General features: G+C 26.1%; 4 protein-coding genes across 5 annotated transcripts in view; 1 reads left to right on the top strand and 3 right to left on the bottom strand.

Moving 5' to 3' along the window:
- LOC141533916 (uncharacterized) overlaps window positions 1-12,945 on the bottom strand; it is a 33,685-nt gene extending 20,740 nt beyond the window's left edge. The window contains exons 1-6 of one of the 2 annotated variants that reach the window (XM_074253026.1): window positions 12,849-12,945; window positions 11,946-12,583; window positions 11,797-11,880; window positions 10,808-11,095; window positions 8,864-10,738; window positions 51-215 (exon numbers count right to left, since the gene is read on the bottom strand). In XM_074253026.1, coding sequence (XP_074109127.1) covers window positions 51-215; window positions 8,864-10,738; window positions 10,808-11,095; window positions 11,797-11,880; window positions 11,946-12,053 — 2,520 coding nt within the window. In that variant the 5' untranslated portion in view covers window positions 12,054-12,583; window positions 12,849-12,945. Of the gene's footprint in view, window positions 1-50; window positions 216-8,863; window positions 10,739-10,807; window positions 11,096-11,796; window positions 11,881-11,945; window positions 12,591-12,848 lie in introns of those variants that run through there. The other variant, XM_074253017.1, reaches the window with a different exon arrangement.
- Window positions 2,578-7,709, top strand: LOC141535965 (carbohydrate sulfotransferase 11). The gene is given in 6 exon segments (XM_074256156.1): window positions 2,578-2,818; window positions 2,881-3,035; window positions 5,643-5,814; window positions 6,010-6,169; window positions 7,195-7,394; window positions 7,458-7,709. Coding segments are annotated over 6 exon segments (1,089 nt in total). The 5' UTR covers window positions 2,578-2,668.
- A 1,938-nt stretch (window positions 12,946-14,883) lies between the features above and the next one.
- Senju (UDP-galactose transporter senju) lies at window positions 14,884-18,718 on the bottom strand. The gene is made up of 6 exons (XM_074254427.1): window positions 18,584-18,718; window positions 17,645-17,771; window positions 17,295-17,409; window positions 16,895-17,081; window positions 16,379-16,534; window positions 14,884-16,294 (listed from the first exon to the last, which is right to left on the bottom strand). Exons 2-6 carry the CDS (start codon window positions 17,727-17,729, stop codon window positions 15,818-15,820), a joined length of 1,020 nt encoding a protein of 339 aa, XP_074110528.1. The 5' UTR covers window positions 17,730-17,771; window positions 18,584-18,718; the 3' UTR covers window positions 14,884-15,817.
- Window positions 18,503-23,990, bottom strand: Tbc1d23 (TBC1 domain family member 23). Its single transcript, XM_074254415.1, has 5 exons — window positions 23,763-23,990; window positions 22,639-22,859; window positions 21,971-22,412; window positions 20,627-21,682; window positions 18,503-20,059 (listed from the first exon to the last, which is right to left on the bottom strand). The coding sequence occupies exons 1-5, from the start codon at window positions 23,789-23,791 to the stop codon at window positions 19,786-19,788; spliced, it is 2,022 nt and encodes a 673-aa protein (XP_074110516.1). The 5' UTR covers window positions 23,792-23,990; the 3' UTR covers window positions 18,503-19,785.
- Window positions 23,991-24,007: the final 17 nt, after the last annotated feature.

Here is a 24,007-nt window from a genome sequence, read left to right as displayed (position 1 = left end):
TGTCCTCCGCTGGAACTCAATAAAAATAATTCAAAAAAGTGTTTACTCACTCTGGCAACAGCCATTCCAGCAGCAGCCACTCGACAACTCCTCTCGCACCCCAGGACCGCGTGCAATAGTGACCCTAGTCGAGGTTCAATCGCAATCAATGCCGAGGGGCTCCTCAAAGCTGAAGCGACTCTCTCAAACCCGCGAACTCGGGCTCTCCAGTCCTCCTGGAGCAGTTGAATAAATTTATTATTTTTTTTTACCTCCAATTGCTTCAATTTTACTCAGTACTTAGTACCTTGGTACTCAGCTTAGTGCTTCTCGGGGTTTAATTTACATTTATAAAACTATAAATTAGTTTGAGTTTTAAATTAACCCGAGGATTATTCCTCAGACAATAAAGAAGTCTATCCTGCAATATATTTTTCGTGAAATAGTATTCCTTTGTTATAATTCATTTATTTTCGATGGGTATTTTTTATTCTATAATTTATATAATTATTTACAATTTTAAATATCAAATTCCTTCTTAAAAATATTTGATTTTTAAATTCCCGCCTTTTTTACTTCAAAAACTTCATTTTTAAGTATAATTAGTCTTTATCGCCTTTTTTTAGAACTTTTTCAAAAGTAAACGTTTAATGAAGCCGATAATAGTAAAATTTAATACAATTTTTATTTAAAAACTAAAATCTTACATAATATTAATAAATAAATTTACAAAAAATTTTTTTCAAATTTTTTAATGAGGATTTTTTAAAATACTTCGCTTCATAAATTATAAATGCATTATAAAAATCGATTTCTAGATTTCCAAGAGTGAACAAAGCTTAACCTTCGCTCTTAAATCTTATTTTTCAAAAAAAAAAAAGCAATCTCATGTGTAACCTCACGATTCAAAAATGAACGCGCCAATTACTGCAAATTTAACTAGTTTATAAATAATTAAACCCAATTATTATCACGAGCATTGAGGCAGTGATAATTAACAATTTTCAATAAGATAATTAATATAAATTAAATTACATTAAACACGTTTATTTTGAATGGAAATGAAAACACGTAGAATTAAAAAAAATATCCACGTTTTGGCAGGGGTCTAGCGTTGTATATTTGAGTTTTCTCAGGGGAATACAATCTCTGATCTGATAACACTCTCTATGACTAACCTCTGACTCTCTCGCTCGGTTGGGCTGAATTATTGCGATAATGTAACTACTACGAATTTGCATATTGCACTAGGTATATAAGGAATAACAGTTCTTAGTAACACGCAACACGTGCCTCATTATTAATATAATTACTGTTATTGTTATTATAATTATTTCATTTAAAAAAATTAAATTTAAATTGCTAATATTTTATGTTCATATAATTCATTTTTGAGATTTGCATTTATTTTTTTTTTTTTTTTTTTTTTTTTTTTTTTTTTATTTAAGCTTGAGACAAATTTTGAGTTAGTTTTTTTAATCGTTAGTATTGATCTTATACGCCTACCTGATTTTATCTTCACGCGACAGAAGACAGAAATGGGGTCAGTTGCAGGTGAAGAAAGAAAAAATAAATTTGCATAGGGCGTACTTATGTCTCGACATCTACATTTACGTTTACGTTTATAAATGTTTTAAATTTTAGTTTTTTAATTTTTATTTTTCAATTCAGAGATCCACGATTTGATATAAAAATTAGAAAAAGCCATTCGGCAGCCGAAATACAAAAAAAATACATTTATAAATTAATTTTATCAAATTAACTTTTTTTTTTTTTTATTAAATTAATTTTTTTTTTTTTTTTTTTTTTTTTATTAAAAATTTATAAATAGTGTACATCTGAAATAATCAATAGAAACTGCAATTTTTATCTGTGTATATGTTTGATTATGACTAAAATAATTTCCTAATTATTAATAAAATAATTATTTATAATAATCTGATAATTTTTTAGATTTTTAAAAATTTTTGAATTGTTGTCATTCCTGAATTATTTAATTTAGAAAAAAAATAAGCAAGCAAATTAAAGCTTGTTTATCGAGCTTTCAGATGCAATTTACAGGAATGTAATAGGGTATTGCGGTCAATAGTTATTGCGCAGAAAAACAGCTAAAGTGAAAATTTTTTGGATTTTTTAAAATTTTTAAATTTCTGTCATTTCTAATGAAAATATTTGTTAATTTTAAGAAATTTTTTATCAAAAAAATTATTTGATATTTACAAAAAAAAAATTGACATGTAAAAATTTTACAAAATTAAAAATTCAATTTTTTAAAAATAATTTTTTGGAACAAATTTGTTTGTCAAAAAAAAAAAAATTAAAAAATAGCGAAGTGACTGCTACCTTTAATGTAATTAATTTCTAAATATTTTTTAGACTTTTACTTAATTTTAATTAAATATAAATTAATTATTTTTTAAATTTGTCAAAACAATTAAAAAATGAAATAACTTTCAAAAAGTATTATTTGAATAATTATTCTTTGTATATAGAATATATTAAAATGAAGCGTTTTGTTGATTAGTATGCGGAGATCATTGCTCTTTCAAGGTGAACTTCTCATTGTCAGTCGCTTGCAGGGAGTTGTTCAGCCGAGAATTTAGTTTTCATTTCTTAAAATAATATTGTACTGTTATTAATTAAATTCGTTTAATTAAAACGTTTGTTTATGCTTTAAGTTATTCAAATTATGATTAAAAAATTCCGTTATGTTTGTTCTATTATTTTTATGTTAATTTTTATTTTAATATTTACTTTGATTAAAAATTTACCGGTTGGTGAGTACCTAAAGAGAAGTGAAGGATATTCAGCTGTCAAAAAATCAAGTCATCAAAAAATGGTAATTATTTTATTAAATATTATTAATTAAAATTTTAAATAAAAAAATTTTACAATTTTCAGATGATTTTTGAGGAAGAAAATAGGAGAAGAATTTTTAGAGTGATTAATGTTTGCAAAATTTATAATTTGGGAAATTATAAACAGGATGATTATCAAATTAATAAAATATTTAAATACCCGCCTACTTTACAGTACTCCGTATTTTTTATTGATCAGTAAGTAATTAATTATTTATAAAAAATTTATTAAAATTTTTGGCGCGTAATTTAAAAAAAAAAATTTTTACCTAAAAAATAAAATTATTAATAAAAAAAATCATAAAGAAATAAAATTGCTTTTTTGGATATTTAAGGTGTTAAAAAATTCAAAACGAAAAGTTTTACTGCAGAAATTTTATAGCACAGTAAACAAAAGAGCAATAAAACAAAGTTCAGAATTTCTTTCTGAAGATAAATTACACGTAGATTTTTTTTTTGCTGCAAATTTAAATAATATAAAAAAATTAAACTATATAAAGTTTATAAGCATGTAAATGACCCCGAATGCCGCTAAAAGTCGATGAAGAAATAAAAACAAATAAATTTATTGTCTAACGAATTTATTTAACAGTGCTCAGTTAATAAATTTAATGAAACTGTTTCAAAAGTTACTTTCGCTCTAAATAATTGGATGTAGGTCATTCCACTCGTTTGTACTTTTAAGTATTTTTTTTTTTTTTTTTTTGACTTATTTTAAAAAAGTCGAGCCCAAAAAAATGTATGAATTACCAATCGGGAAAATAACAAAAATATATATTTTTGCTGAAATGAAAAAAAAAAAAAAAAAAAAAAATATAGAGATGAAAAATTTTGAATTTACGGTTTATTATTTTAATATTAGCTACACCGAGAAGTTTTTATAAATAAAATGTTCACAGGGAATTTTATAAGCTACCACTTTACGCGACCCTCTTCTATAATTCAATCTTTTTTCCTTTTTCTTCAATATAGAATAAGAATAAACATTTTTACAGAAACGCGTTCCATTTTTTAGTTTTCTAAAAAATTTATAAATTTTTTTGAAAATTTGTAAAATTTATTAAAATTGTGATAGTCAATTTTTTTTTTAATTGTTTATTTTTTTTTTTTTTATGAATTTGTCAAAAAAAAAAAAAATATATGAATAAAATCAAATAGAAATTTCGTTAAAAAAAAACAAATTTTTGACCCCGCTTGTAAATATTTACCAAAATTTTTATTTTTTTAAGAAAAAAAAATTGTTTAAAATTTTTTTCTTGTCACAATGTCCATTTTTTTTCAAAAAGAAATTTTTTTTCAGTATATAGTAAAGAATTCTTGACCAAAAAAATTTTTTTTTCTCTTAAATAAATTTTATTTATTTCAATAATTTATTTTTTGATTAAAAATAATTTTCTTGATGAATTTTTCTCTTGAATCAATTTAATTTTTTATCCACTGCAACATTGTGCAAAACAACCATTGATATAATTGATGAGGGGAATACAAATTCCCCAATGGCGATTACTGGTAGGCTATAATGGGCAACGGCGTTTCGGTTCGCTTGCACTATTAGGGAAGTAATCTGAGGCATAGTACCTCAAGTGAACCTCACTAATCACTAATCCATTGATTTTACTAAGCACGAAGCGTACTATTGTTCCCAGTATTTGGGATTTGTACCGATTATTAATTTCGAAATAGAGTCAATTGGTTAATAGCTGTCAATTGTTGAAACAACAATGCTACTGTTGAATAAAAAACACTTTAAGTAACTTTCAAGGATAAGAATTTTTTTTTAAAACTCTACTGGGACTCCAGTGAGAAAAAGTTTTCAGTAAAACATACTTGCGATGTAAAAATCATCTTGTAGTATTGGAAAAAAAAAAATATATTTTTTATTTTCAAATATTTCTTTATGCAGATTCACAAATATTGAAGTTTTTTCTATGCAAAACTAAAGTGGAGACAAATAATAAAATGGAAAATAAATCTATCTGTGTAATGTCCGTGCATTAATTTCTTTAGAATAATTTTAGTCCAAGTGGAAACGATTGATTGATCGGTTTGTTCGGGTGATTTTATATTTTTGTTTAAATTATTTTTTTCAAGAGTATAAAAAATTATTAGAATATTTTTTTACGATGTAAGTTTTAATATCTTTAAAATTAAAATTTATTTTATGCTTGTAAAAAAATTAAATTGATTTAAAATATTAAAAAAAAATTAAATTTTTAATTTTTTTTTAAATAAAGGACCAAAAATTAATTAAAAAAAAAATTTTTTACAATTTTTAAGTCACAAAATAAATAAATAAAAAAATTATTTTTAAAGCTGAAAAATAATAGGTGAATTTTTAAGATAAATTTATCAGACTTTAATTTTATAAAAAAATTTTGAACCAAAAAAATAATTTACAAGTTTAAAATCAAGCAGAAAAATTTTTCTAAAAAATTCTAAAAAATATTTTTAGTTCAAAAATTCATTTCTTGGATCAAGATAATTTTTTTATCGTCTTAAGTATAAAAAATGCCGTGATATAATTGTCCTGCAGCAAACTTTATTAAAAAAAATCTTGAATTATAAAATAATCTTTCTACTTATTTGTTTACACACAGTGTAAAGTTGTAGTACAAACTTCAGTAATAAATAATTCAGTATAAAATGACCGTCAGATTGTTCTTTAATTATCCGAGTGGTAAAAAACTTTTAAAATAGTTCTCGAGGCATTGTTAAAAAGCCTTTCAATCCTGAACTATTAAAAAGAGAAATCAATAATGGGCTTTTAAAAATTTTAATTAAATATCGACATTTTTTGTTATCTAGAGTAAATAAAATATCGTACTGTTCGATATACAAAGCCGGGAGTACGACGTGGCTCCACAATATGTGTCTGCTAATGAATATATCTGAATTAGTATTGATTAATGGAAAAGAACAAATGTCTTCAATTGCCCGCAAAGTAATGCCAGATCTAGATTTTCCAGAGACTGAAAAAGTTATTAAATTTTTTTATTTCTTCAAACTTTTTTATACTTTATTTTACATCACCTTTTTTTCTATTGATATTTATATTTACATTCGTACATTTCCGTACACTCGATTTGTTTAACGCAATACACCTTTTTTAGCACACATAAAACAAATATAAACATAAATACAATATAAATAAAATATGCGGTTATAACTGCAGGCGATGCTGGCCACGACAAAAGTTCTTATAGTGAGACATCCATTTGAAAGATTGTTGAACACTTATCGTGATAAACTTGAGAACTCTGTAGCCCGAAGGGACCACGGTACTCTTTATTTTTATCGCAAATATGGGCGTACTATTGTCGACAAATATCGAGGTACTTTATTTTATAGAATTAGTAATTTACTAGCAACTTGCAGTCGCGTAGCGATTGCAGATATTTGCGAATTATCAATGAAAAAAATTTAATAATTTTTTTATAATCACACTAATAGTTTGAAGAATTTTGAAATAAATTTTAAAAATAATAGTGCAGTCACAGGACCAATTAAAAATAATTTAATGGACAAATGTGAACAAAAAATGATTAAAAACTCCTCCAAAATCTTGATATAAAAAATTGACCTAAAAAATATTTAAAACCAAAAGGCACTAATACTAAATTTTCCGGGTAAAAAAAAAATCGTTTTAAAATTGTCGTTTGTTTACGATCTTAAAAATTTTAAGATTTTAAGATTTTTTTAAAACGCCAAAAAAAAAAATTCTGAGTAGATTTTTGAAAATTATTATAGAAAGTCTTAAAATAATTTAAAAATCGTCTTAAAAAAATCTTAAAAAAATTTTTAAATAGTTTTAAAAAAATCATAAAATAATCTCAAAAAAATTTTAAAATAGTCTTAAAAAATTTCTCGAGACTATTTTAAGATGAGCTAACAGCGACAGAGCCCCTGAACATTAAAACAGAGCGTCTTAAAAAATTCTTAAAATTACCGGATAATAAATTTTCAAAAATTTCAAATTCAATTTAAAAAAAAAGCGTACTCAAAAATGTTGTGATTTAAAACTCGCAAAATTGGTTAAAAATTAATTCTCATAACAAATTTAAGAACTAAATTTCAAAAATCTGCTCTCAGAATTTTTTTTTTTTAGCGTCTTAAAAAAGTCTTGGTTTGTGTCACGTTTAAGATTAATTATACACTAAAAAAAAATTAACTTGAATCAAGAAAATAATTCCAAAGAATTTTATTGTTCAAATCAAGACGAAAAAATCTTTAATTAAATTTACTTAGACCAAAAAAAATTCTTAGTTCAATTTTCAATTCAAAGTTCTTGATTCAATAAAATTTTTTTCTGTGTACCGATAAATAAAACTGACTAAACATAATTATTTTATTTCGAAAGACAAAACTTTCACCCCGCCACCAAAGGATCAATTTATTTCAAACGATAACGAGCCAAAACCTGCGGGCATTGAACCAACGTGGAAAGAATTCGTAAATTATTTAATAGATACCGATCTAGAAAACTATTCGGACGACCATTGGATCCCTTACTAGATGTACTGCACTCCCTGTTCGCTGAACTACACCTTTATCTTGAAAGTAAGTGACCATTTAATTGAATAACATAAAATAAAATAAAATTTATCTGTTTTTATTAAAAAGGTAGAGACTTTAGACGCAGACCAGTCATTAATAATTAAAAAATTGAATCTAGAAAGTAAAATCCGTCCGATTCATCGTCATAAAGGATCCCAAGATAAATTAAACCCATCGAAAATTTATTTCCGTCAGTTGACACAACAACAAATATCCGAACTTTACAATAAATACAAACTTGACTTTGAAATGTTTGATTACTCCGCTGAGATTTATTATTCATACGCTTCAGACTTTTTCCAATATATCGACTACTAGTCTGAGCGTTCTTGCGATAGTAAAACATCTAAAAGTATGTATTATATATTTTTCAATAAATAAATAAATAAGTAAAAAAAATTTTTTTATCGAGATTTATTTATTTATTTAAAAATCATATTAATTCACAAAAGGGGATTTAAATAAATGGAGTTTAAATAACGTCGCAGAACCGTTCATAAACTTTCAGGCGCATGAATCGATCGACCCACTTTTAGACCACGGGCTTTATATCAAAGGGATTTTGAACGGAACTTTGATTCAACTATTCGTGCTACCATCGTCATCATTGCATGCTTAAACAATCTTCCTTTAAGATTATTAATTGCTATTATCAATTATTTATCTCCAGATCTCATAATCCGTTCATAAATTAGCGATCAAGCGAGAGGACAATAATAATTGCCGAAAAAATAAAAAATAAAAAATAAAACCATGGAAGTAGATTTTTCAAATAAAAAAAATTTATTTTTTATAAAATAATATTAATAATAATTTATTAATTAAAAAAAAATTCAATAATTCTAAAATGGCTGAAATAGTAAAACTATTTTTTTGAACAAATTTTAAAATGACTAATATTGAGGCTTTTACCACTTCTAAGTAGTGAAAATTAAAGCTTGATAAAAGAACTTTACGATGCAATTTACCGAATTTTTATATCTTGTCTAGTTCAGTAATTATACCAAGTTGAAGTGGTAAAAACATCAATTTTTACACAGAAAAAAAAATATTTTTGAATCAAGGTAATTTTCGGGAATTTTTTTGACAGGGAAAATTAAGGAATTTGGGAATTGGATTTTTTTTATTTTATTAAGGATACATTAAAGATTGTTACTCTAAATTTTTATTAAAAAATATTTAATTATTACAAAGTTATTAATAATTTTGTAGAGCATTATAAAAAATTTTGAAAATTTTTATTTTTTAAAAAATGGCGACTGTAATAATTAAATATTTTTTAATAAAAATTTAGGGTAATAATCTTTAATGTACCCTTAATAAAATAAAAAAAAAAATCCGATCCCCAAATTCCTTTATTTTCCCTGTCAAAAAAATTCCCGAAAATCACCGTCACAGTGAACATAAAATTGGTAAATTTTTCAAAAATTGCGGCACGAGAACGACTGCAATAGATTTTTACAAAAACTTACCTTATTATGAAGATCATTAAGCACTTCTTGATCAACAAGCCCAAGTTCTTCCCAACTCGGCTCTTGGGTTTTGTTCTCCCCTTCGCTGCTGCTGCAAGTCCGACTTTCATTGCCCGAATCAAAATTCTTACCAACTGTCTTACTATCGGAAAACTTTTTAGATTCTTTATTGTTTTCATTAATTTCTTTCTTCTCTTTCTTATCCTCCTTAGCTGTCGCGGGCACTAGCTTAGCCTCAACTTTTTTACCCTCCCGACCCTCTGGAGTTTCGCTATTTTCTGTGTTTAAACTTTCTTCCTTAAACGTCTCATTAGTGGATAATACAACAGAAGCATTTAACTCACCAATAGATACACGATCAGATAAACTTTCCGACTCTTGGGTATTTTCATTTGATTGTGCAATCTCTGACCCGGCAGCGAATGAAGACAAAACCGGAGAAACTTGACGACTTCTGCTGTCTTTAATAGGACTCGAGAGTTCCATAAGTATGTAGTTACGTTCTTTACGTGGAAAACTTTCAAAATTGCTTTGCGACCGCAATTTATCATTTAATTTTTCTCTTATATTTTTATTTATTCCCTCATTAACCTCTTCTTTATATGATAAATCCCTATTACTAATTTCTTTGCTCCCGCTATTAATATTTGATCTATTACCATTTAAATAATTTTTACTTTTCAACTCAGAGGATTTGTCGAAATTACCCGAGCCAACTCTAGCCTCCGGATACTCGATAAAATTAATTTCATTAGTTTTTTCTTCCGACCCCCTGAAGTTATTAAAATCATCGGCCTTTCTTTTTCCAGCCTTGTTCTTTTTCTTCTTTCGCTTCTCCTTAAAATCCGACCCTTTAATTTCCTCCATGCATTTTTCATCATCAATCGCGTCAAAAATTTCAAACGACCAGCTGCGATCGTTCTCCTTAAATCCAAAAACACTGTCGACATCATCTAGCTCATAAAAGTACAAATTATCAGCGGACAATTTTGAAGTTTTGCTCAAAATACTCTTCCCCGGGTTCAAACTTCCGTCATGAATATAATTTCTTTTGGGACTGGCGGAAAAACTTCTGACTCTTCTAGGAACTTGGCACCGAGAGCTGGGACTACAAGGATGCGAGACCGACCTTGAGGGTCTATAGGTCGGCATTTTGGTGACTGGAGAAATTGGCAGAGGTATTCTGGAGTTAACTGGACCCAATTGGGGGTCATCGCTGTCAGGAGTTCTCAGTTTAACTATTTCCCCGCCAAAATGAACACGCCGGGGAGTTTTGCGCCGCTCTATCCACATTTCCTTGGACTCTTCCTTTATCTTCGAGGCGTCCTCTAGCTTCAGCGGGCTGTCTAAGCTGTCATCGGAGTCCTGGTCTTTTTCCTCGAGAATCGTCATGGTTATAGCTGTCTCCTTGTTAAATTTAATCTCAGTTTCAAGAATAACCCGCGAAGGCGGAATTATTTCTTCTCTATTTTCCTCCTCCTTTTCTTCTTTCTCCCCGGAAGTTTTCTGCACGGGTTTGTCACGCTTGAGCCGTTTTTTCCGGACTTTTTTCGACCGCTTCGGCAGGGAATGAACATTGTAAACCTGGCTCAGGTTGTCAAAGTCCTCCTTTGCTCCTAGACAGTCCTCCAGGTAAGACACAAATTCATCACCAATCGCGTCCCGGATTTTAACTAAAGACTTCAGCGCTACTTCCTGGTACTTTATGTCCCCCAGACGGCTCGCCAACGCGTTTATAACTGTCTTCAGACTCTGTCGGGACGGCTTTATGTTCCGCGATGAAGGAAACACCAAACTGGGAGCGCTCAGGATTACTCCGAGAGTTATGTGAGACTCAGTGTCCAAATTGTTCCTGTTTATCCCTCGGTCAATTATCTGAAAATTAAATTACGCTCTTTAAACTATTGCTTCCTTTTTTTTTTTGGCTTTTTTTTTTAAACTTACGTTCTTTACAATCGCGTCTCGAGTGGAACTGTACAGCAAATATACTCGCAGCGTATCCAGAGCGCCTTTGCGTACCGCCGGGGCAAGATGGCCTAGATTATTAATAAGCTCCCCGACAACTGGTTCCATAATTTCGTCGACACGCTCTTCATCGAGTGTCGGTATTACGTCGACCAGGACTCTAAGTGCATGTTGACGGACCTCCCATTCAGGATCTCGGAGTCTTGATGATATCTCATGGAATACTAAACATGTGTCCACGTCCGGAGGAAATTGCTGCGTCCGTACCTATTATTGATTTGATTGTCAGTATAGGTATATCATTATATCATTATATGCTGAGATTTGTGATTTATTGCTGCTTTAACAAGAGCAAGGTATTTTAGTGTACTAATTATAATTTAGGTTTACTGTTGGCTTTAGCTACACATATTTATACATTTCTTTATTATTTATAGATAAGGAGAACTGATTAAAAAAAAAGTCTAAATATTGACACCCTAAATTATTTTTAAATATATTTAATTATCTGCAATAAGAATAACTATCATATAAATTTTTATTAAATTCTAATTAATTAAAAAATTGAAAAAAATTACTGTCAGTTCAAAATAATAAATATTAATTATTAAAAAAAAATAATTTTTATTATTTTTTCTTTTGTAAAAAATTAATATTGTTAATATTGAATTTTTTTTTTTTTTAACCAGGGAAGAAATCAAAAGTTTTGAAAAAAAAATGGTGACAATAATTTTCTTAAAATTAAAATTTAATAATAAAATAAAAAATTATAGAAAAATTAGGAGACAATTAATAATTTTTTATTGAAAAATAAATTAAGTCTAAAAAATTGTAATTATAATTTTAAAAATCAATTTTTTATATTAAAATTTCTACACTTGAAATTTTTTGATAAAAATTTAATTTTTACAAATTTTTTTTCCTCTGTAAAAAATTTTTCTTCCCTTTTTGTATTGAAATAAACATACCACGTGCTCCCAGAGAGGCGTTAATTGGATCAATGGTTCGATTTGGTGTTGAACAGGTGTCATTTTTCGTCTGATAAATAGTTTCTAAAAAGAAGAAAACACATAAAAATTTTAGAAGAAAGATTTGGCGGTAAAAAGAAGAAACAAACCTCCGGTGAGTGATCAGGAGCCACCGGTTCTTCTTGTTGGGGCTGTGGAGGCCCCGTTCTTGATGATCCCGTCATCGACACAATCTTATACTCCTCACACTCGGACATACCTTATCACTCATCCTTATTTAAATTATCGTCACATTTTCGCTCTTCAATCTTCAATCACTTAAAGAAGAAATCAGCAGCACTTTTTAATTTTTTTTTTTTTTCGCAAATTATAAGCAAAGTAAACAAAGAAGAATACATTAATCATGTGATCCAAGCATTAGTATCGACAAGAACAAATTACTGGGTACTTTTATCGAGCGATAATGCATATACGCAAACTTTTACCGGCTTAAGGTTTTAAAACTATATTTTTTTCTTCTAACTACTTGTAAAAACTCGTATTAATAAATTCCGCGTCGATAGTTACCGGTATATCTAACAAGTATTTATCTGGAGTGTAGAGACCTGTGTTTTGTTCGGTTCAAGGTGCTTTTTTATATTTTATACTTCAATTTTTACTTTTCAATTCACTTTTAACATTTGTTTACACGTTTAACTATTTTATTATTTACTTTTTAACTTTTGAAACACTTTTTAACATTCAAGTTTTGTTAAATAAATATTTATTAAATTTTTTTTTATTTCTTCTGTAATAAAAATTGAAATAATTAAAAAAAATTAAATTTTAAATGGCGAAGAAATAAATTTAAAAATTTTTATTTTATTAAATAATTTTTATTAAAATAGTTTTTAAATTAAAAAAGCAATTAACAACTATTTAAAAATGATTAACACCTTTAAAAGCCCGACAAAATGTCAGCGTTAAATTTGAAGAAATAAAAAAGTTTAATTAAAATAAAAATGATAACTTATTAAATGATTTATAATGATAATAGGCAAAAAAGTAAGTACTGAGTAATTAGCATAAAAAAAAATCTACTTGAAGAAAAATCAAAAATTTAAAAATGCCGGTGTTTTTTTTTTAACGAGTAGCAGAAGCAAACTCGAGCACAGCTGGCATGTGACTGCGTGCGGTGGCGTGTGGAAGGGATCAGGGAAATCCCTCTTTCTCTGCTTTCACTCTTTCTAGTATAACCTTACCTCGTGACGGTATACTTGTACTTACTCATATACATACTTAGGCTATTACTTACACCTATCTACAGGGTTATATATGCACAAAGTACACATTAAACACGGCATGTATTGTATAGATTGTAACATAGAACTTAGGTAACAATATATATGTATAAGAAGCTAAATACAAGTCTGCGCATGAATATCGACCATTCCCCACTCTATTTCTTCAGCTTCTGATGGCTATTTGGCAGCAATTTAACGTAGTTTACATACACGATATTACACCATTATCCATTGACCCCACAGACTAATTATTTATTTTTATTTTCAGGTAACACTCATGATCACAACAACTAACATTTTTTTAGAGCGATTGTTTTGGGATATTAGAGATAAAAGAAGAATATGAGGCTATCAAAGTTCTGGGGGAATTTTGTAGATTATTTGGGTGATTAAGAGCTTGATTACTGAAGAAGAAATTATTTTTAGAGAAGAAATGGTTCTAAAAAAAAAAAATAAACAATTGTTAAAGAAGAAATGATTCTAAAAAAAAAAAGAAATAATTTTAATAGAAGAAATAATTAAAAAAGAAATAATTTAAAAAAATTAAAAAAAAAAATAAATTTGTAAGACAAAATTCTTTAAAAAAAAAAAGAAGTAATTGTAAAAGAAGAAATGATTCTAAAAAAAAATAAATAATTGTAATAGAAGAAATGGTTCTAGAAAAAAAGAAATTATTGTAAAAGAAGAAATAAATTTATAAAAAAAGAATCAATAATTATAAAAGAAGAAATAATTATAATTGAAAATAAAACAGTAATTTATTAGTAAAAAATAGTCTTTAACTAGAGAATTGGGAGCAATAACAAATATTAATAATTAATTAAGAATAATAGATAAATAATGGTGTCATGTCCTTAGCCTGAAGCGCGATGCAAGACTAGAGCTGTTGATCTTGAGGATTTGTTAAAGGCCATGTCGATCGTGTGTCCTCAAAATAACTTCGAGCTGGTACTTAATTTTAATATTACGAGTACTAACTCCGTTGTTAGTAACATACAATTGGGTCCTTTATTATTCACGAGTGTCGAATGTCTTTCAGCTGTCATGTCTTCGTGTTCTACCCATGTAATGCGATAATAGACTTAGCAAGATATTTAAAATTATTTGCTTAATCTACTAATATATTAATGCAATATTAGCAGTACAAATATTTCTTCTATAAATTTATTATTATTATTATTTTTTTTTTTTAAGATCTTAATTATAATTGTTTAAAATTTTTTATTAAAATTTAAACCAATTAGAATTTATAATTTATTATGTAATAAATAGTAATGGTTAAAGAAAAAGGATAAAAGGGGATAAATAGATTAGGTGGCTGTTGAAATATGTGGGTCAAATTGCCACAGTGGTCTAAAAGACCTACTGCTATTTGGACACAATAATATAACAGGAGAACTTTTTACTTCCGGCTGAAGCCAGTGTTCTCACGCAAACATTAATACCCCATACTTCCACCCCATATACTGAGTCTACCACACGACAAATAAAACTGATAACATCAATTAATAATTTTCAATGTAATTATATACTTCTTTTTTATATTTTATTAACATAAATTTAAACCAGACTGATAGGGTATCAAACTCTGATTTTATTGTAATAGCACAAATAAATTATTTATGACTAATACATTATCATTGCGTATGTATATATATGTACATTTATAAATATTGAGATTTTTAAATAGATTTCATAAAAATCAATTTTTTTGCATTGCTCCTCATATCGGAATTTATTCGGAATTTTTTGTAATATATCTTAACTAGTAAAGTGAAGCTAAAAAATAAAATTAGTTAAAAAATTTATATATGTAAGTATATATATTTATTTACAAACATGGAAGGTGTGTTATCTATACATGCTTGTAAATTAAAATAAAATTAATTTAAAAAAAAAAAAAAAAACTTAATTTAATAAAAAAAATTTTTTTTTTATATTATGTATGTTAAAATAAATTTCAAACGAAAATTATTGAGACAAGATAATAATTAATTCTATGAAATCTACCTTCCCTTTCGAGTGTAGCCGAATGACTTTTTTTTTTTTTTTTTTTTTTTTTTTTTTTTTTTGCAATATTGATAGCTACATTTTAAGCTACTTTATTTATTTTATCTACTGGCTATTTATTTTTTGATTTAGACAGATCTTATTTCAACGGAATTTTTGCAATAGTGTTTTAATTTTAATGAGTAAAAAAAATTAAATTTATATTTTATTTTTGAGTTAAGTATCATTAAACTACGGTTGACTTTTAGAGTAAAATTAATTTAAAAAATCTCTGATGTAAATAATAATTTGAATCGATATATTTTATTGTAATTTTTTTTAAGTAATTTAAATACAAAAATATTTATTTTAATAATTTATTGTCCGGGAAGAAAGAAGAATCTCAAAAAAAAAAAAAAATGATCTGGCAGATCAGAGTATGGAATGACAAGAAATTCAAGAAATCCTTGATAAGAAAATTTAAAAACTAAAATTAAAAGTTATGGTAAATATTTGTAAGTATTTTTTTCATAAAATGTGCAGAAATGCAAAAAAAAAATTTTTTTTACACAGAAAAATAAATAGAATTACCAAATTTTTAATTATAAAAAAATTATCGAGTATTTATGCACCCCCGGTTACTAAAAAAATTAAAATAATAATTGACTAAAAAACACTATTGCAAAAATCCGTTCTTTTATAATTAATACTTTCGTTAATAATTAAAAATAATTAAACGAAAAAATAAATTAAACAATTAATTCCTCGAGTTCTTCTTTGTCTTCTTTAACAGTTTTTGATGTGACATTTTGTACTGGATTTTGCGAGTATAAAATGACTGCATAGCTTACCATAGCTATCGCAAGTACTGTGTTAATATAAATAGGAATGCCAAATATCATCCAGCATAATATTGCTGTGAACACAAGTTCTAAAGCACTGGCAAAAGTTTTAAGAATAGAATTTAAATTTTTTAGAAAAAACGAAGTTATTATTCCTATTGCAGCGTTGTTGATTATTATCAGAAGAACCTTTGGTTGAAATAATATACTGGGGCCTATGTCATCAAATACTTTCGGCAAGTTACCTTTTACTAATAGTAAAAATACATTACAAAAACTACTGTCGATGTACATAAATATATTTTGTAAAAAAATGTCTATGTCCGCCCCTTGGCCTTTTAATAAATACTCATTGTACACTCCTGCTAAACAGGAACAAATTGTCTGAAATAAAAAATAGAAAAAATTTTTTTATAAATTTAATAATTATATTTATATTTTTTTTTTACATAGAAATAGTTAACTTACCTGTATAAAAATATAAAATAAATTTATATTTAATGGGAAATTTGATAACAAGTTATTGCTAGTTACATTGAAGTCAAGATGCTTTATCATACATCCTAATGTTAAAATCACTAATGATAACCATTGCTTTGATGATAGTTGTCTTTTAAATACAACCTAAAATAATTAATTAATTAATAATAATAAAAATAAATATTATTAAAATTATTAAAATAAAAATTTCAATATATAAATTATTAATGGAATCAGTCTTGTTTATATTATCATATATAATGCTTTTATATTATCTTTCGACATGAATGAATGTTTTATTACATTATCATTTCAACTTATATCTACAAAAAATACTAAATTTTTTTTTCACTGCCCGGAAACAACTCAAAATCATTTTTCATTTCAAGTTTCAAAAATTTTTTTTGTAATTAGCTCACGGTTATTTTACTTTATATTTATTAGAAATAGCTTTATAGATAAGTAATTTACTAATAGCTCGGTAAAATTATTAAATAAAATTACCTGAAAAATAATTCCAGTTATAACGACCCGAAATTGCAGCAATAAATAATAAGTCGTTGGGTCGAATGCTGCCAAATTTACAAAAGATAAATTGTTATAAAAACAATACAATAATGATGGCACCATATATAGAAGAAATATCTTCCGATATTTTATCAATTCGTTGAAAAATAAAGATGCGTTATTGCTGAAAAAAAAAAAAAAAAAAAAAAAAAAACATTTAAGGCATTAAAAAAAAAATTTAGCAGACATCTGACAATTAAAAAAATTTTTTTAATAAAAAAATAAAATTCTACACTTAAAAAATTTCTAAAATTTTGAAATGTCAGCTGACTTTATTTTCATTAAAAAAAATAATTATTATTATTGAGTATAAATAATAATAAAATTTTAAACTTACTCACGACAATAAAAAACAATAGATACTATTAATTTAACAATTTCAGTTAACAGTACAACAGTTACAAAATTGTATTTGTAATCGCCTCCATTTTGTGACCACGTGACAATAATTCCTGTAAAAAAAAAAAAAAAATAAAAGGAGATAATTAAATAATTATTGTTGACATTGAAACTGCAGCATTAAGAATTTACATTTAACTGCAAGGTAACCCAAACAAAAATATAACCTCTCTTTTTGAGACTCCAATAATTTAATCATAGAATTTATTTTTTTAAACTTGACAGAAAAAAATAAAATAGATAAATAGCTCATTGTTTGATTGTTTATAATTTACAAAAATAATTTACCTTGGTTAATAAATAGTGCCATGTAAGAGACAAATATAATTCCGCTCCATCTTCCAGGAAATAATTCTCCCCAATTAATAGACATTTTTTGTGTAAATTGTGATATTTATTGCTGTAGAATTTTGAGCTGTTTAAATTAATATCAACATTCATATTCAATAGTTCAAAACACATTGACGTTAAATGTTAATTAAAAAAAAAAAAAAAACAATCACGACGATTAATCTCAGACATAGTTTTATTGTTGTGTTATCTACCAGTGGAATGAAATATAAACTCACTACGCAAGTCTCGTTCTTTTAAAAATTCACTTTCCGTTTTTTTTTATTTATCTTTACTTTAATTGACTGTTAAAAAAATTAAAAAATTTTTCAAGTGGTAATTTTAATGTAACTAATTTATTTTAAAAAATTGCATTTGTAATTTTTTTTTTTAATTTATTTGTTACAAAAATTAGTTAAACTAAAATCAGCTGACAGCGATAAATTTTTATTTTTTTTTTTTTTTTATTAATTAAATTAACAATAAAAAAATATTTTTAAAAAATTGCACGTGCAGTTTTTAAAATTTTTTGTAATTATTTTATTTATAAAAAAAATTCTACAAATTTTTAGATGTCAGCTAACTTAATTTTAATTTGTAAAAATTAATAAAAATTACAAGTGAAATTTTTTTATTATAATTAATTTGTTTTTATTTTCACTGTAACTTCAATTTAATATTCTCAATTATTAAAAACAGTATCAAGTAAGTAAGTTTTTATTTTTATAACGCTGAGTGCAAAAATTAATTTTTTTATTACATCAAAAAATAATTTTTTTTTTTTTTAATTCTGACAGCTGATATAAATTATCAAAATTTATTTTCAATAAATAAAACTCCATATTTATTATTACAATTTATCAGTTTCTCGTAAGCGAGTACATTTTGATGACTTACCATTTTAATCTGATAAGATAAATAAATTGCAGTTATTTTTATAAATTAAAAAATTATATAAACACTTTTTTATATTTTATTTACTTAAAAATTAATTAAAAATTTTCTATGTATAAATTAAGAATTAATATTCTGTCAATAAAATAATTTTTGCTAGCCATACGTGCGCACTCCATGAAAGCTACTGAAAGAGTGATCTAGTTACTACCCCCACTACTGTATTTAGGGCAATATTCGCTTCTGATTGGGCGGACTTTTTAATTATTAACCAATCGCAGCTTCTCATAAATAAATAATTAAACAAGTATTTAATATTAATATTTATTTTTACAACTATAAATACTATGTACATTATTTTAAATCAGTTAAATATTTTAATAAATTTATTTAATAGTACTGATTAAAAACCGATCGTAATTATGTAAAAGATCGGTAATAAATAATTTTTATATCTTTATTAAAAATTTCAATATTTTACATTTTATAAAAAATTATTTTATCATAACTGTTCTACTCGATAAGACTTTATAAATAATTAAAATTTTTAAGTTTTATATAGTGTATAAATTTATCCAGTCATAACGTTTTAAATTTTATTTATTGAATAATTAAAAATTTGTTTTTGTTGATAAAAAGTTTGATTTTTTTTAAACTTGCAATTTTGCAAATTGTAAAGATATAATAAATTGTACAGTATCAATAATTATTTTTTTTTTAATTAATATAAATACGTATTCACATTGCTTATCAATTAGGCAGAAGCTATTAAATAGCCAATAACAGTAAAATAAAATAATAACTAACTTTTAAAATATTTAAACAATAATGACAAACATAATCTTTTTACTAACTTGTCTTGAAGACAAGTTATTTTTTTCTTTGATATAATTATTTATTTATTTATTTATTTAAATAAATAATTATGTAAAAAGGAATGCGCATACACAATAATGGCACTTTGTCATAAATAATGGACGTATAAATTACTTTAACTGATCATTATTCAAAGTAAGTACTAAATGAAATAAATAATTCTTCAATTTAATTATTTAATAGCAATAAATTTTCCATTGAAATAAAATAATTTATATTTAATATTTACTTTTTACTTGTTAATATCTAGCATTCGATTGAGGTGAATTGAGGTGAACATTGAACATATACATGTGTTAATCGTACATGTATACATTTAATCACTCACGTTATTTGGAACTCTTTAATTCCTTTAGAATTTGTTGGGAAATTAATTTAACAGCTTCACCTCCGTTGGGAATAAGAAGTCTGTCCATATCCGAAATAACTAGCATATCACTCTGTGTGGTACCGTATTTAAATGTTATTAAATCTGGATGATGTTTACGCGATGTTATTCGAACGATATTTGACAGTGGACGTTTAACAATGATATGCGCTGCATCTCTGCGTTCTTGGATCTCTCTTAGGACTATAAGATGGCTATCAGTGACTAATAAATGGCTGAAAATACAAATAATTTATTGTATTAATAAAATAATTCTAGAATTATGAATAAAAAAATTTTATCTTAATGTTTTTTTTTATATTTATAATCACAAATATATTTATAAATATATTTATAAGTACTATCACAGGATTAATTACAAATAATTTAATGGACAAATGTCACCGAATAAAATTATAGAACCAAGAAACTATTAAAAACTCCTCCAAAAAATTGACTACTAAAAAATATGTAAATGATACTAAATTTAACTACAAAAATTCCTTTAAAAATAATAATATGCTTGTCACAAAATTTTGCTTACTCTTTTAATTATACACTGAAAAAAATTAACTTGAATCAAAAGAATAATTCTAGAGCTAAGAAAATAATTTTAAAGAGTTTTATTATTGTCTTAAATCCAGAAAAATTTTTTAATCAAATAAAATTTTTTAGACCAAAAAAATTCTTAAATTAAGAATTTTTTTACTCAAATCAAGATAAAATTTTTCTTATTTTTTAAATAAATTTTGCTTATTCTCTTAACATTATAAATTATTATTTTAAAAAATAAATAAAATTACCTTTCATAAACATATCCATTAACTTTAACTTCTTGACACTTGAAGGAATGTAACAATTGTGGATTTTTCAACCACTGACTAATAGAAACAACTTCAACTGGTTGTTCATTTTCTGGATTGCTAATAACCATATCTGGATCATGAACATCATCGATACTAAAAACAGGCATAGTCGGTTTAGACCGTTTGGAAGGCTCATCTTCTTTTTTACTATCATCCTTATTACTACTATTGACACTAGTCGACGGATTAACGATGTAGTCAAACAATTTACCCTTGACCTCTTGACTCTTGAGTTTCATAGCCATTCCTATTTTGCCAAACAAATCAGAATTGCTTTTATTTTTAGTTGGACTGGTATTTTTCGAGTTACCCTCCGAGGAATTGGAGTTACAAATTAAGCATCGCTGAAAATTGTGGTCGACTAAATTAGTGATAACTTCATCACCAAAGTACTCGTGAATTGCTTGGTAGCCATTTTTCACCATACTGACATACTGAGTGTGTTTTTGTAAAAAAGACGCGACTACCATGTGAGTGTAGCGATCTTCCTCTTGTCTGCCGCTACCGACGAAGCACAAATGTTCACCACCGGCATTCGAACCGATGGCTAACGCTTGTCGTTGGGCTCGCAACAATCCGTCAACAGCGATCGCAAATGCCGCAGGCTCTTGCAGCATCAAGTTACAATCCAGATGAAATGCAGTAGGCAAATGACCGGCATTGTACTGCTCTACTGGACGACAATCCACTAGGAAAAATCGAACCGACTCGGAAGGAATACTTGAACATTGCGGTGCTTCAATGGTATTTTCTACTAATTCTTCAGCTGTTACTGGCAAACACAAAGCATGTGATATAAATTTTTCATCACCACCCTCGCCAAACATTATTGGATACAATTCTTGCTTAAATGAAGTTGGTGTTGTCAGCTTGTAATACTGCGCTAGTGAACAAAAGTCAGGAACGTCTTCGACTTCTATTGCTCGTGGCATTGCTGATAATGTATCTATTATATTTTGTCTGTCGTTGTCTTTCATACTTAAAATTTTTTCTCTGAAAAAAAAAAATTTATTTTATTAATTATAATTAAAATTTAAATGTAATGTATTTAAGCCCGAGATTTTTCCGGAAAATATTTTGTAAAAAAAATTTTTTTTTTTAAATTGTTGAAAATTATATTTCTTACCAGAAATATCTCTAATAATTTTTTCTCTAAAAAATTTTTATACGATAAATATATAAAAATTTGACACCAATAATTATTACTTGTTATTTTGAAGTTAACGCAAAAATCTCGGCTCTAATTATATTTATAAAATATAAAAATGTAAAAAAAATTACCTTGCATTAACAACCATAACTAGTGATGAAAACAACATAAAAAAAGGATCCTCCTGCATAAAATAAAGATCCCATATTGTGTGAATAACAGGCAACGTACATACACCGGCAAAAAGTGTGTTAATCCATCCTTTGGTATATTGATCAGGAGAAACGCGCTTGGTGTCGAGGAAAGAGCACAACTCTGGATCATGATACAGCAATAGAAGCCGAAGTATAGAGCTGTGTGTGTCACCCCGCGGGACATAGACGTCTCTGATGGCCTCAAATAAATTGTACGTAGCAGAACGAGGTAACTTTAAAGATATCAGTGGTCCCAGTAATTCCAACCACCCATTACCGGTCTCGTATTTTTTCCCGCGGCTTTTACAGTAGAATGTTACTATCGACTCCAAGTCAGATAGCACAGACACTTTGTCGCAGTCATCATTGCCCAACTTGTCTGCAAAGCATTAAATTAATTAATTAATATTTAAAAATATTGTAATCTACAAATTAAAATTAAAGAACATTGAAATTAAATTTTTTTATAATTTTTTAGCAATGAAACGAATTTAATAAAAAAAATTCCATTTTTTGGAACAAATTTGTTTGTTAAAAATAATTAAAAAATAGTTCTAAGTGTTCTAACTTTAATTTAATTATTATTAAATAAAAAATAAATTTACCAACAAGCTGCTGGCAATCTTTTCTGATAAGATTTTGCTCAGGAAGATCAAATATTTCATTAAAATGTATCAACTGGTTCCCTCTGTTCGTGACATCTAGGCATGCTTGCCAAACATCTGGCCTCAAATTAGCAGGAATCGGCTGGCCTTTTGTCATAGCATAAATATCTGATGCTGAGAGTGACTCCGCGTCCAAAAGTGCTGCTTCTAATTCCAATGCCCTGATTTAAATATGATAAAAAAAAGTCTTAATTAGCGTTCTGATAAAGTATCTTATCATTTATCATTTTAAAAATATTTGTTTGCTTGACTCATAGGTCTGAGTCACTAAATTATTATTTTTTTAGATTAAAATTCACCTGGATATTTATAATTGAATTTTAGGGAAATAATTGTTATTATTAAACAAAAAAATAAATACTAGATGATCTGTAGTGAAATTAATATTGTGAAATTCATTAGACAAGATGGTAAAATATTTGATACTCTAAATAAATATCGAGATTATAGATTAAGATATAATGCTTTTAATATTTATTTATACTATCAAAAAAACATCTGTTTAATATTAATATACATTGATATTTTTTTTTTTTTTTTTTTTTTTCATTCATGTGTGCGAATACCTAAACATAATTGATAATAAATTTCAACTTTTATAATAATAACAGTTTATTTAATTAATTATTAATTATTATGATGTAATAATTGAACGAAAAAATTTTTTCAAGCAAAATTTATCAAGTAAAAAATATATGAAATTAAATTTAGCTGTCATTTATTAATTTTTTTATTTTATTTAACAAACAAATTATTTTTTAAAAATTGCATTTTTTATTTTTACATGTCAATTTTTTTTATAATTTATTTATTAAAAAAATTATCAAATATTTGGTAAAATAATTTTCATAAAAAATAATAAAATTTTATTATTATTGTATATAAATTTTTTATTTAAAAAATTTTTTATGAAAAGTTTTTTTTTTTTTTTTTTTTCAGAAATCGTAATAAAAATTGTTATTATTATTAAATTAATATTTATATATCAAATAATTAGACAGGAAATAAATTTTTATGACATTACTGACTATTTACTGTAATATTGGTTAATTAATAATAATTACCAGGTGTTTTCGTCTTCATTTAGAGCCATTTTGGAGAAAAATAACTCGGATGGATTATTAAATATTCAGCTTCAACAAAGATAAAATTTATTCACAAGTAAATGTTTTAGATTTTTTTTTTGTTAAACTAAAATCCGTATGTTTTTAAAACCAAGCAGAGATCTTTGTCGATTGTTATTAGTTTTTTGCATTATGTATATAATGTGTCACATATGAAGAGCACGATAGTCAATGACAACTCAGAC

The sequence above is a fragment of the Cotesia typhae genome, unplaced genomic scaffold, assembly GCF_013202065.1.
Source record: "Cotesia typhae breed Kobodo isofemale line unplaced genomic scaffold, CoteBio_Ctyphae contig_123, whole genome shotgun sequence".
Classification (NCBI taxonomy): Eukaryota; Metazoa; Arthropoda; class Insecta; order Hymenoptera; family Braconidae; genus Cotesia; species Cotesia typhae.
Note: the sequence above shows the minus strand (reverse complement) of the source record. Positions and strands in the feature narration are given on the sequence as shown.

Excerpts from the sequence above, each read along its gene's own strand:
- Senju (XM_074254427.1), bottom strand. The coding sequence starts at position 17,729 with ATGTCTATTAATTGGGGAGAATTATTTCCTGGAAGATGGAGCGGAATT. Across the intron at positions 17,410-17,644 it reads GGCACTATTTATTAACCAAG|GAATTATTGTCACGTGGTCA; the intron begins GTAAATTATTTT and ends TTTTTTTTACAG. Across the intron at positions 17,082-17,294 it reads ATTGTTTTTTATTGTCGTGA|CAATAACGCATCTTTATTTT; the intron begins GTAAGTTTAAAA and ends TTTTTTTTTCAG.
- Tbc1d23 (XM_074254415.1), bottom strand. The coding sequence starts at position 23,791 with ATGGCTCTAAATGAAGACGAAAACACCTG. Across the intron at positions 22,860-23,762 it reads AATGAAGACGAAAACACCTG|GGCATTGGAATTAGAAGCAG; the intron begins GTAATTATTATT and ends TATTTAAATCAG. Across the intron at positions 22,413-22,638 it reads AGATTGCCAGCAGCTTGTTG|ACAAGTTGGGCAATGATGAC; the intron begins GTAAATTTATTT and ends AATGCTTTGCAG.